This window comes from Rana temporaria, chromosome 9, assembly GCF_905171775.1.
Source record: "Rana temporaria chromosome 9, aRanTem1.1, whole genome shotgun sequence".
Classification (NCBI taxonomy): Eukaryota; Metazoa; Chordata; class Amphibia; order Anura; family Ranidae; genus Rana; species Rana temporaria.
The window spans coordinates 169,586,869-169,600,693 of NC_053497.1; the positions used below are offsets into that span (position 1 = coordinate 169,586,869).

At 46.0% G+C, this 13,825-nt stretch overlaps 1 protein-coding gene across 5 annotated transcripts in view; it reads left to right on the forward strand.

Moving 5' to 3' along the window:
* SYNGAP1 (synaptic Ras GTPase activating protein 1) overlaps nt 1–13,825 on the forward strand; it is a 469,079-nt gene that overhangs the window by 381,596 nt on the left and 73,658 nt on the right. For 4 of the 5 annotated variants that reach the window (XM_040324977.1, XM_040324980.1, XM_040324976.1 and 1 more), the window contains one exon: nt 1,110–1,700. In XM_040324977.1, coding sequence (XP_040180911.1) covers nt 1,110–1,700 — 591 coding nt within the window. The remainder of the gene's footprint in view (nt 1–1,109; nt 1,701–13,825) is intronic. The other variant, XM_040324978.1, reaches the window with a different exon arrangement.

A 13,825-nucleotide genomic window follows, 5' to 3' on the forward strand; every position in this document is an offset into this window, starting at 1 on the left:
TTTACCTGAACGAGCGCTCCCGTTTCATAACTTGCTTCTAAACATGCGCAGGTTTTTTACGTCGTTTTAGCCCACACACTATCAGTTTTTACAACCCGAAAAACGACATTAAAAAATGCAGCATGTTCGAATTTTTTTTTGTCGTTTTTCAGAACCTGAAAAATTATGTGTAGCCCACACACGATCATTTTAAATTACGTTTTTGAAAAACTACATTTTTTTCATGCCGAAAAATGATCGTGTGTACGCGGCATTATTATTAAATCATAAACACAGATTTTACCTGAGGCAAGTGAGGCCTGCAGTTCTTTTATGACCTCCTGGATGAATCGTTATGTGCTCTTGGGGTAATTTTGGTAGGCCGGACACTCTTGGGAAGGTTCACCACTGTTCCAAGTTATCTCCATTTGTGGATAATGGCTCTCCCCGTGGTTCACTGGAGTCCCAAAGCCTTAGAAATGGCTCTGTAATTCTTTCCAGTCTGATACATGTCAATTACTGGTACTTTGTTTCTCACCCGTTCTTGAATTTCTTTAGATCGCAGTATGATGTGTTGCTTTTTGAGATCTGCTTCTATTTAAGTCATTTCTTGATTCAACAGGTCTAGCAGTAATCTGGCCTGGGTGTGGCAAGTTAAATTTAACTCGGCTTTCCAAACAATTTAGTTACAGTTCATTCATGTTAACCAGGGGGGGTTACTTTTTCACATAGGGCCAGGCAGGTTTGGACAGCTTTTTTCCCTTTAATAAATAAAATAATAATTAAAAAACTGCATTTTGTATGTACTCGGGTTATCTTTGTGTGATAATAAATTTAGTTTGATGATTGGAATCATTTAAGTGTGACACATTTTGCAAAAAAAATTAAATAAAAAATCAGGAAGTGGGCGAATATTTTTTTTACAGCACTGTATATCCTGAGACTGAATGGCCGAGGAGGTGATGTGAGACAGTTGTACACAGTAGTAGGTGTAATCTTGGGCTGCAGATAACAATATTAAATACATTATTGGTTTGGATCCTTACTTTAGCGCTATATATACAGTATATATATATATACTGTACGTAGCATTGGCTAGAACTATCTTTTTAAATGTTTTGTTTCCTCAGCTCCATCGACATGACCCGTCTACCTTCACCCACCAAGGACAAGTCCTCAAAAGATATGTTCTTTGTGTCACGCCGCCCCCTCACCCGCTCATCGCCCGCCTATTGCACCAGCAGCTCAGACATCACAGAGCCCGACCAGAAGATGCTGAGTGTGAACAAAAGCGTGTCCATGTTAGACTTGCAGGACAGTCGCATGAACAGCGTGTCCAACCTGCAGGCCGTAGGGGACCTGCTTAACTCCAGCCAGGCCTCCATATCTGGGGGGCTCCGCCCGGGGGGCCGGCTCTCCCAGGGCAGTGGGTCTAGCATTGCGGCTGGTCTTCGGCTCAGTCAGATGGGGGTCACCACCGACGGGCTTTCGGCTCAGCAGCTCCGTATCCCCTTGTCCTTCCAGAACCCGCTCTTCCACATGGCCCCCGATGGCCCCACTGGACCACCCTCTCACGCAGCTCCTCATCGGCCGGACCCAGGAGTTGATGCCTTCGCCCCATTCCATGGCTACAGCAAGAGTGAAGACCTGACCTCCGGCAAGCACATGCTGCACAGCCACAGCTACAGCGACGATTTCAGCCGGCAGGGGTCAGAGTTCAGGTACCAGCCCCACTAGGGGGCAAAAGATTTGGGGCTGCAGGTGGGGAGAGTAGAGAGGTGGTTTAAATATCATTGGATATACATATATAAGTCATATATGTATATAGCACTATATATTTATATATAGTTAACCTGTGTTTCTGTCTATCGCATGCTCTCTGATAGTTCTAATCTTTGTTGAAGAATGGAGGGTGTTGTTCCGGCACGAACACATCTTCCTTTCCCTTAGTTTTATGCAGCTTTATTAATTACATACTGATTACACAGATCTATATTTAACGCAGCTAGACAGCTGGGGGGCGATGAGACAGTCAGTGTTCACAGTATCAAAGCCGGCTCTTTAAGGCCCATTTACACTTCAGCACTTAAAGTGAACCTGCAGCAAAGTTAATCCAGGCATTGGAATGGTGAAGCTTGTACATGTTCATGTACAGGTGTATACTTTATATATTATTAAAAGCAATGGAACAAATCTTTTTGTGAGCTTTAGGTGTTTGTTTTTAGTGTAAATGGGTCTGTATGGGGATCTGTCATTTCACAGGTAAGCACCTGGATAGTGTGGAACTATGGCAAGGATTTCTGTAGCCCCTTTTGCTTGGAAGAGCCCTTAAAACAATGCGTGCCTTGCGCAAAATAAAGCTCTTTTCAGTTGCAGATGGTTGCAAGCTTGACACAATCACTTGAAAAGATTCCACAGAGAAGTTCTTACATTCTACAATTGTTACCAGATTGTAGACCAACATTGCTTGCCTGTATCTGGCCCTTGAGGCACTATTCCTCCCACCGTTACCAGTGATGGGGGTACTATTCCTCCCACTGACACCAATGATGGGGCACTATTCCTCTCACTGATACCAATGTTGGGGCATTTTTCCTCCCACTGACACCAATGATGGGACACTATTCCCTCCACTGACACCAATGATGGGACACTATTCCTTCCACTGACACCAATGATGGGACACAATTCCTTCCACTGACACCAATGATGGGACACTATTCCTTCCACTGACACCAATGATGGGACACAATTCCTTCCACTGACACCAATGATGGGACACAATTCCTTCCACTGACACCAATGATGGGACACTATTCCTTCCACTGACACCAATGATGGGACACTATTCCTTCCACTGATACCAATGATGGGACACTATTCCTCCCACTAATACCAATGTTGGGGCATTTTTCCTCCCACTGACACCAATGCTGAGGCATTATTCCTTCCACTGACACCAATGATGGGACACTATGGCCTAGATTCTCAAAAGAGATACGACGGCGCATCTCCAGATACGCCGTCGTATCTCTGCCTAGCGCCGTCGTATTTATGCGACTGATTCTTAGAATCAGTTACGCATAGATATCCATTCGATCCGACAGGCGTAAGTCTCTTAAACCGTCGGATCGTAACTGCACTTTTTTTCCCCCCGCTAGGTGGCACTTCCGTCGAGTTCCGCGTCGAGTATGCAAATTAGCTAGATACGCGAATTCCCGAACGTACGCGTGGCCGACGCAGTAAAGTTACGACGTTTACGTTAGGCTTTTCTCGGCGTAAAGTTGCCCCTGGGTCTATGAGGCGCAGTCAATGTTAAGTATGGCCCTCGTTCCCGCGTCAAAAATTTATAAAGTTACATCGTTTGCGTAAGTCGTCCGTGAATGGTCCTGGACGTAATTTACGTCCACGTCAAAACCAATGACGTCCTTGCGACGTCATTTAGAGCAATGCACGCTGGGATATTTTAGGGACGGCGCATGCGCAGTTCGTTCAGCGCGGGGACCCGCTTCATTTACATGAAACACGCCCCCTACCTGCCGAATTTGAATTCCGCCGGGTGATTTACGCTACGCCGCCGCAACTTTACAGGCAAGTGCTTTGTGAATAAAGCACTTGCCTGAAAAACTTGCGGCGGCGTAACGTAAATTAGATATGTTACGCCCACACAAGTTTGCGCCCATCTACGTGAATCTGGGCCTATTCCTTCCACTGACACCAATGATCGGACACTATTCCTCCCACTGATACCAATGTTGGGGCATTTTTCCTCCCACTGACACCAATTATTCCTTCCACTGACACCAATGATGGGACACTATTCCTCCCACTAATACCAATGATGGGACACTATTCCTCCCACTAATACCAATGATGGGACACTATTCCTCCCACTAATACCAATGTTGGGGCACTATTCCTCCCACTAATACCAATGTTGGGGCATTTTTCCTTCCACTGACACCAATGATGGGACACTATTCTTCCCACTGATACCAATGAAGGGGCACTATTCCTCCCACTAATGCCAATGATGGGGAAATGACGTAGGGAAAATTTCTACTCCCACTGGCCACAATCTGCCCCCACCTAAAGTCTGAAGGACAGTAAACTGGTCCTCTTTATTGAAAGATTAGAGACCCTTGCCATAGAGAATAGTTCTCTGGTCATTCTGTAATATTTGATTTCACCAGCAGTGATCAAAATCTAGATCAGTCGTGGTCAACTTTCTTAATATGGTGGGCTTTAGGAGCAGCCCTCAACATCAACAAAGGGCCACACATAAAAGTCTATAAATATTCCGTATCGGAGAAAGAAAACACACAACAGCATATAGTTAAAGACTATATACATGGTACAGGAGATGGTCAGAGACTGCAGACAAGATACAAGGATGGTCAGAGGCTGTGAAAATAATATAGGAGATGGCCAGAGACTGCAGATATGATAAAGGCCCAGATTCTGGTAGTTTCTGCGGCGGCATAGCGTAAGCCATTTACACTACGCCGCCGTAACTTACTAGAGCAAGTGCCGTATTCCTCAAGCACTTGCTCCGTAATTTGCGGCGGCGTAGTGTAAATGGCCCGGCGTATCCCGCGTAATTCAAAGGGGGCGGCTTGTATTTAAATTTAGCGCGCCCCCGCGTCGATTTAACTGCGCATGCGCCGGGCTGAAAAATAGCCCAGTGCGCATGCTCCAGCTCACGACGGAAAACGTCAATGACGCCGACGTATGCGTCATTGACGTAAAGTCGTATTCAAGAACGACTTAGGAAAACGACGTACCCGACGGGAAAAGACGACGCGGACCCGACGCCATACTTAACATGGCATACGGCGGACTGGCGTAAGGTTACCCCTCATATAGCAGGGGTAACCTTACGCCTACGGAAACGACGTAAGCGACGACTACGCGACGCAAATTAGTTCGGGAATCGGCGTATCAGGCTCATTTGCATAGTCAAATGAGACCTGAACGTAAACGCCACCTAGCGGCCAGCGGCAAATTATATTTAAGATCCGACAGTGTAAGTCACTTACACCTGTCAGATCTTGGCCGTATCTATGCGAAAATGATTCTAGGAATCACTCGTATAGATACCCGGGTCAAAAAACAGAGATACGACGGTGTTTCCTGAGATACACCGTCATAACTCTGCTGAGAATCTGGCCCAGTATAGTTAATTAGAGACTGTGGACCTGGTGCAAGAGATGGTCGGCATTTGCAGTCATAATACAAGAGATGGTCAGAGACTGCAGACATGATACAGGAGAGGGTTAGAGACTGCGGACATGATACAAGAGATGGTCAGAGACTGCGGACATGATACAAGAGATGGTCAGAGACTGCGGACATGATACAAGAGATGGTCAGAGACTGCGGACATGATACAAGAGATGGTCAGAGACTGCAGACATGATACAAGAGAGGGTCAGAGACTGCAGACATGATACAGGAGATGGTCAGAGACTGCAGACATGATACAAGAGAGGGTCAGAGACTGCGGACATGATACAAGAGATGGTCAGAGACTGCGGACATGATACAAGAGATGGTCAGAGACTGCGGACATGATACAAGAGAGGGTCAGAGACTGCAGACATGATACAAGAGAGGGTCAGAGACTGGAGACATGATACAAGAGATGGTCAGAGACTGCGGACATGATACAAGAGAGGGTCAGAGACTGCAGACATGATACAAGAGAGGGTCAGAGACTGCAGACATGATACAAGAGAGGGTCAGTGACTGCGGACATGATACAAGAGATGGTCAGAGACTGCGGACATGATACAAGAGATGGTCAGAGACTGCAGACATGATACAAGAGATGGTCAGAGACTGCAGACATGATACAAGAGAGGGTCAGTGACTGCGGACATGATACAAGAGATGGTCAGAGACTGCGGACATGATACAAGAGATGGTCAGAGACTGCGGACATGATACAAGAGATGGTCAGAGACTGCAGACATGATACAAGAGAGGGTCAGAGACTGCAGACATGATACAAGAGAGGGTCAGTGACTGCGGACATGATACAAGAGATGGTCAGAGACTGCGGACATGATACAAGAGATGGTCAGAGACTGCAGACATGATACAAGAGATGGTCAGAGACTGCGGACATGATACAAGAGATGGTCAGAGACTGCGGACATGATACAAGAGATGGTCAGAGACTGCAGACATGCTGCAGGTTACTGTCAGAGACTGTGAATATGCTATAGGAGTTGTTGGAGAGTGGGGACATGCTTCAGGAGACAGTCATTGACTCAATACATATTGCATAAGACTGCTAGAAATCACTGTTCATAACAGGGCAATAGGGAAAACCAGATTCGTGGCTGCAGGGGCCCTGAGGGCTTTGCAACGAGTGCCAAAGGGCTGCAGGTTGGGCACCAGGGATCTATTGTAGCTCATAATTCAGATATAATAAGGAATTAAATGAGAGGAGAATTACTCTGTTAATATTTGGCATAATGCACTTACAATGAGAGACATATGAAGGGGAAAAAAAGCTATTTGACTGCTTGCATTTGGCCTCAGGCAGTGTAGTCAGGAGGAAGTCTGGGCTCCTAAGTTGCCTACTTGTTCCAGGTCGGTGTCTCGGTAAAGGTTTCATTTAAGGTTATGAGCTATACTGTCCAGTCTGCAACCAACTCTTAATGGAAACACAACCCAAGTAGAAGGTGGCACTTAAAATCCTAATTCCACATTACCAATGCTCTAGGTCCTGGGTGCTCGAACCTGCGTCCCTCCAGCTGTTGCAAAACTACAAGTCCCATAAGGCACTGCAAGTTGCTGACAGTTATAAGCATGACTCCGAAAGGCAGAGGTGTGATGGGACTTGTAGTGACTCAACAGCTGGAGGGCCACAGGTTGAGCACCCATGCTCTAGGTGCTGCATACATACATACATACATACATGTGCACTTCCAAGTAAAATGACAGATCCTCTTTAAGGGCTGTGCCCAAACTGTCCATTTTTGCATTTAGCTCTCCCAGGTCTCTCTATACATTGGTTGTTCTGGTGGGAAGGATGGAAACATAAAAATATGGTATGCCAGAAAGACCATAAGAAACTTTGTCAGGGAGTATTAAAGCTGAACTCCAGGCAGTTATAAAAGATGCAAAATAATTCAGAACTTTGTTGAAGAATACATCATGAATTGTACAGGGTGGGCCATTTATATGGATACACCTTAATAAAATGGGAATGGTTGGTGATATTAACTTCCTGTTTGTGGCACATTAGTATATGTAAGGGGGGAAACTTTTCAAGATGGGTGGTGACCATGGCGGCCATTTTGAAGTCGGCCATTTTGAATCCAACTTTTGTTTTTGGTGTATCCATATAAATGGCCCACCCTGTATTTATCTCAATCGTACGGTATAGGATACAGGCATTGATTTTAGGCTATGGGTTATATGCCCTTACCTTCAGGTGTTTGGACACTGGTAAAAGCTTTGCTGGGACCACCCCCCAGTGTATCCATATAACCCGATCCACTCAACGAAGCTCCATTTTTTCTAATGTCCTTAAAGTGGATGTAAAGCCCCTCTCATCCTTTCTAAACTCCTGCCATAGTGCTGATCTATAAGGATATAGACGCCTCCTGCATGTATCCTCACCTGTCAAAAGTCTCCCCTCTGTCTGTTATAAGAACTGAAAAACTGAAGATTTTGTGGGTGGATCTGTTTTCTGGAGCTCTGTGGGTGGAGTCGTGATGTCAGTAGACTCCCCGCCCACCTCTACACTCCCCTTACACGAAATTCTGCTATGATCACTAACATCCAGAAAAGTAACCACATGACTTCAGAAAAGGAGTGGGGGTGGGAATTAAAAATAATTCCAGGCTAGTGCATGAGATATGTAAATAACCTGTCACTCACAGCAAGGGGGCGGAACGGACTAAGGTTTTTCTCTGTAAGTCCGTTTTATTTCACTGAACAATAAAAGAGAACTGCTCAGAGCTGTATTAACTCTGTGTGGCAGACTGGGCACAGATGATAGGAAATCTTATACTCTACATTGTGACAGCAAAGATTTTTTTTTTTCCGGGTTTACATCCACTTTAAGTCAAGGACCCATTCTCCTGTTGGAGATTTTTTTCTATTTTTCACCAGTTTTCCTTTTTTTTTTTTGCAACTGACACTTCAATCAACATTTGGCTGCTCATGGCTAATTAGCAGCTTCCAGATCAGTTACCATTGATGAACATCTTTGGAAATGTACCCAGACCTCGCAACAGTGGGGTTAGTCTATAATGTTTGTCTCAGGCACTGGAACCCTGCATTAGGCGCTCACCTTGGTACAAGGTTTAGTGAGCGAGATAGCTACAGAATGCTATACAGTACCAAGGCTTTTATCCATTCCTATGGTACCTGGACCCTAAACTCCCCTCTGGCGGTATGCCCACCGTAACGGGCAAAGGCTGGACCCTGGATTGGACCAGCAACATGGACAAGGTAGGACAGGATTTCCCTTTACCTTCACTTACCAGTTCCTGGTTATATGTGTCTTGTTGGATCATTGCTTGGATCTATAGTACACATTACATTATATCCTTTTATCCTACAAGACACACTGCAGTGCTAAGCACACAGGGGTTTTGAAGGCACAGGTTATTGGGTAATCTACACTTTAATAGCCGGATTCAGAAAGACTTACGACGGCGTTGTAAGTCTGAATGCGCGCCGTCGTATCTTTGCACGCATTCTTAAAATGAGATACGCCTCGCTGTTGCTAAGATACGACCGACGTAAGTCTCCTACGCCGTCGTATCTTATGTGCATATTTACACTGGCCGCTAGGGGCGTGTACGTGGATTTACGTATCGAATATGTAAATGAGCAAGATACGCCGATTCACGAATGTACGTACGCCCGTCGCAGTAAGCTACGCCGTTAATTTAAGAGATACGCCGGCGTAAAGATAAACCACCAAAAAGATGGCGCAGCCCATGCAAGGTATGGTCGACGGAACAGCCATCGTATTTTACGTCGTTTGCGTAAACGTACGTGAATGGGGCTGGGCGTAGGTTACGTTCACGTCGAAAGCATTGAGCCGACGTTGTTACGTAGGGAGTATTTGCGACGTACGAACGGCCCTCATTTACATGGGGTCACGGTTAATTTAAATGTAGCCCGCCCACTACATGCCTACTTTGAATTAGGTGGGGTTACGCCGGCCCACTTGCGCTACGCCGACGTAACTTCCAACTTGCAAATTCCAAAAGCCAATATAAAGGAATATTACTGGTAAAAAAAAAGCACTTTTGCGTTTAACAAATCTTGTTTTTTTTTCTTTTTTTATAAAATTCATCCTTTAAGGGGGTGTGTCCTATGCCTGCATACTTTTGCTGATATGTGTCCCTCATTCCAATCTCAAAAAGTTAGGAGGTGTGGTTATTGTGATTCCTTCATACCAGACATACTGAACCCCTCACTCCGTTTAAATTAAGTGAGTACCCCACAGGGCAAGAACCTCACTGGGCAATGGCAGATTTTAGGCATTTGGGAGCGGGAGCACATGACAAATGGCAGGAATTCCGCTCCAGGCCCTGACGAAACTCCTAGTTCCTCTCAGGTTGATAGCAGGTTTCCTTGTCCTGAAACAAGGCCCTACACTGACAGCCAGAAGAAGGGAAAAGTTGAGTGCCACAAAAATCAGCTAAAAATGCATCAAAACTTTATTCAAATACTGGTGAAAAAACAGCCAGAAGAAGCCAATGCCCTTTAGCCATTAGGCCTTAATCATGGCCATCAGTTTTTCACCAGTATTTGAATAAGGTTTTGATGCCTTTTTAGCAGATTTTGTGGCACTCACCTTTTCACTAATTCTGACTGTTATGGAGGTTGCGGAGGCCTTTTTAGTGCCCTGTCAGAAGTGCATGATCATTACCTGGAAGGTGGAAGTCCGGACACACCTGTTTCCTACACTCACAGTGCTCCATTTGCAGTCCAAGGACCTAGACTGTGGAACGCTCTACCAACCAGCATCCGATTGGAGGTGAACCACTTGGCCTTCAGAAGAAAGATCAAAACCCATCTCTTCTGAGGGCAAAAAGTTTACTCAAGGAATGGATACTAAGCGCCCAGAGGCTATTCAGTTTGCATGTGTTGCGCTATATAAGTTTTTCACTCACTCACTCCATTCCCCTGATTCGGCCTCCCTCACAGACACATAACAGGTGACCTTTTTGAATATACCTGGTTCACGTCTGTACATGCACGTTTGTGTGAGCACGTCATGGGTAGGGCAGCCCATTCAATTCAATGGGCTTCCCTACCCAGGAACCTACCCTGCCCTACCCCTACCCAGGAGAAACCCAGGGAAAGAAGTCCCTGACCCTTTTTTAAAAACTGTTCCACATCATGGTGGGTATGAAAACGAACCATGGTTGCCAGTGTGTGGGGGTACCATTAACACGTATTGGCACCCCCACAAGTCTGCTGAAGTGCAATGTTTTTCTCTGTGGGTCAGGAATGCGTGCGATTTTGTGCATTTCCCATACACAGAGATGTCAACTTAGGTTAAAGGAGAACTTTCTGCAACTATGTCTGATCTATTTCTTCTAGAAATGGCAGGTGCCAATAGCCATAAATGCCCTTTAGCCTCTTCTTCCCTAACTATATCCCCGCTTTACATCCTGAATTGTCACACTCATATATGCAGAAGGCAAAGGGGAATCTGACATTTTAGTGGAGGCTTTTCAACCCCAACATTTTGTGAAGTTAATTCTTCACCTTCTTACCACAATGCTGGCTACAGTAGACTTATTGACTGAGGCAGTGTGTACTAGTCTCTAGCAAGATAAACGTAGCTCTCCTCCACATACTCCTATAGGCATGAAAAGGCAGACAATTCCTAGAAAGCCTTTCCTTATTCTTGATCAGTCCAATTGGGCACTTTATAATGACTGGTCCCAATGGAAGAAGAATTCAAGAAGAAATTGATTGTTCCCATTGTTAGCCCAACCATTCTTGCACTGAATAATCAATCTACTGTTTAATTGAGGGCATTCCATTAAGGATTCGGTTGATAGGCATTTGGAGACTCTATTGAAGTCATACTTTGTTCTGGCTAGTCCGGCCTTACAGCTGGCTATTGGCTCCTTATCTGTTGTCCAGATTAAAGCAAACTGGACTGAAAAACTCAATCGGAAATTGTTTCCTGAAATACGAGATGTGTCTAAAGTTTGGTGAATGGTCTGATATCTCAACGGCAACATGGACCAGGTTCACGCGCACGCACATGGCTATACTGAGACCCCTTGAGAAGTGCCACCCAGCATGGAGTACACGTCACCATCAGGATAAACCAGCTGTGGGTAGTCAGTGCGAGAGGTAGGGTAGGGCCACAGTGCAATGGAGCAAAGAGTGACCATCAAGTTCTGCTACAATGTGGGGGAAATGGTGACGGAGACGCATTAAATGTTGGTGCAAGTGTAGGGGATGGAAGCCATAAACAGATAATGTGTTTACAACGGTTCAAACACTTTTGCAATGGGAAGGAAATGACTGAGGGCGAGGCATGTTCGGGTTGGCCGTTGACAAGCAGAATCCTAGACAATATGGAAGGAGTGCAACAAATGCTGGCACAAGATCGTCCACTGACTCTACGATTGATGGTGGAGGAATTTGCCATTAGCAAGGACATGGTGCGGCACCATTGCCCCACGAAGATTCGGTTAAGGGGAAGATCTGTTCCCGTTTGTGCCGCCCAAGCTGACAGACAAACCGAATGCAAAACAGATGGAAACCTCTTTACATGTGTGACCAGGATCCGTCCTTTATGTGCATTCTGTTTGCGCCAATTCCTGGTTCAGTGCAGCGGACCTGTTCTCGATCATCCATCGTACTACCCTGATCTGGCGCCTGCAGACTTCTTTCTGTTTCCCCGCTTGAAGAGTGTCATAAAAGGCTCACGTTTGGTGGATGTGGTGGCAATCGAAGAATGTGTGACAGCGATTCTGCGTTAGATTCCTAGAGGCCTTTGCTGACAGTTTCCAGAAGCTTTATAAAAGTTGCCAAAAGTGCGTTGTGAAGGATAGCGATTATTTTGAAGGCCAATAAGTGCCGGTTCACACAGGGGCAACACGACTTCCAGCGTGACTTTGCGAGACGACTATAGCTCGACTTGGAGCGGCTTACAACGTGACATCAAGTTGCCTCCAGGACAGGCGACTTTGCCAGTGGCCAATCAAACAATAATCAGCTCTATGGGAGGGAGGGGTTTGCCTGAGAAAACAATTTTCCTGTAAAGTTGCTTCAGTTAAGACAGTAATCCGACTTTGGAGGCGACTTCCATTCAAGTCGCCTTGAAGTAGTACAGGAACCTTTTCTGAAGTCAGAGCGACTTTAGTAGTGTACTGTAAGACGGCTCTCATTCACGTCAATTGAATTTCTCATGTCGGGCGACTTGGGACGACACAAGTCGGATCCCAAGTCGCGGTAGTGTGAACCGGCACTAAAGGTAATTTGTTTGTTTTCTTATACCATTCACCAAACTTTTAAGACACACCTCGTAGATAATCTCATTCTTTTTGCGAGATTGCAGCTCTTGCCCTTGGCTCTACTATTCTGCATAGATGCCCTGGATAATGTGATTCATAAAACTTTAGAAGGACTTTCTTAGCACAGTTGCAGAATTTTATGGCTAAAGCCCCGTACACAAGACGGGGTTTCCCGATGGGAAAACTGTGAGGTGAAATTTTGGCTGGGAATCCCAGCCGTGTGTATGCTCCTTGCATACACACGGACAAAAAAAAGAAAACCTGCTCTCTTTTTTTCCCGTCGGGATTCCCGGCTGACTTTTTCCAGACGGAAAACCCGGCCGTGTGTACGAGAAAACCGTCTGTTTTTGGCAGTTTTCCAGTCGGAAAAACGCCTGGGCACACCCTAGTCACCCCGGGTGGCGCAGACTCCCCCTGCAGCCTGGGCCCCCGCTGTGTTTACTATCCAGTTTGTGATTGAACAGAAAGCTGCTCAGCACAGAGCACTTTACGCTCATTCACTGAAAGGGGCTGAGGAATCTCTGTGCAGAGGCTTTCTCTGTTTAACAAGTGAGACATCAGAGGTCTGGTTAGACCCCTGATATTTCACCAAAGCCCCCCAACAGAGCACACCCCCTGAGCACGCCTATGGATCAAACGAAAATGAGGGACTAATGAGGAGGAAAGAGGGGCTTTGTTTCAAATCAGGGACAGTCCCTCGAAATCAGGGACAGTTGGGAGCTATGCAAGACTGGGGCAGAGTCCATAGTAATGCACTGGAAGTGAGGATGTTGAGGGATGCTTCTGGCTTGTAGGGAAGCACTGTCTGTCAATTGAGTGGAGGATCTGGCAACTAAGAGTGCTTTTACTGTACCATAGACTAAAGCATTTAGCCCTTGCAGTGCAGATGCATCCTCACTGAAAGTGGGAATATTGTCCCAGATTCACAAAGCACTTACGCCGACGTAAAACAAGTTACGCCAACGTAAGTGCAAATGTGCGCCGTCGTATCTGTGCGCCAGACCCACAAACTAATATGCGCCTAAAAACAGGCTACACCCCGCCGACGTATCTTGCTTACGCCGGCGTAGAGTGGGCACGCATTTAGGCTGGGCGGATGGTGCTGCTCCCATTGATTAGCCATTCAAATAAGGGAAATACGGCGATTCACGAACGTGCGCGTGCCCGGCGCATGCTACGCGAAATGCGCGTAAGTTGTATGTCTGGCGTAAAGTTATTCCCCATAAACAACAGACATGCTCAGGTCTGCACCAGGGAACACAAGCCGGCGTATTGTGCGTTGGACTTGTGTCTGGCTGGGCGTACGTTATGTTCACGGCGTACGC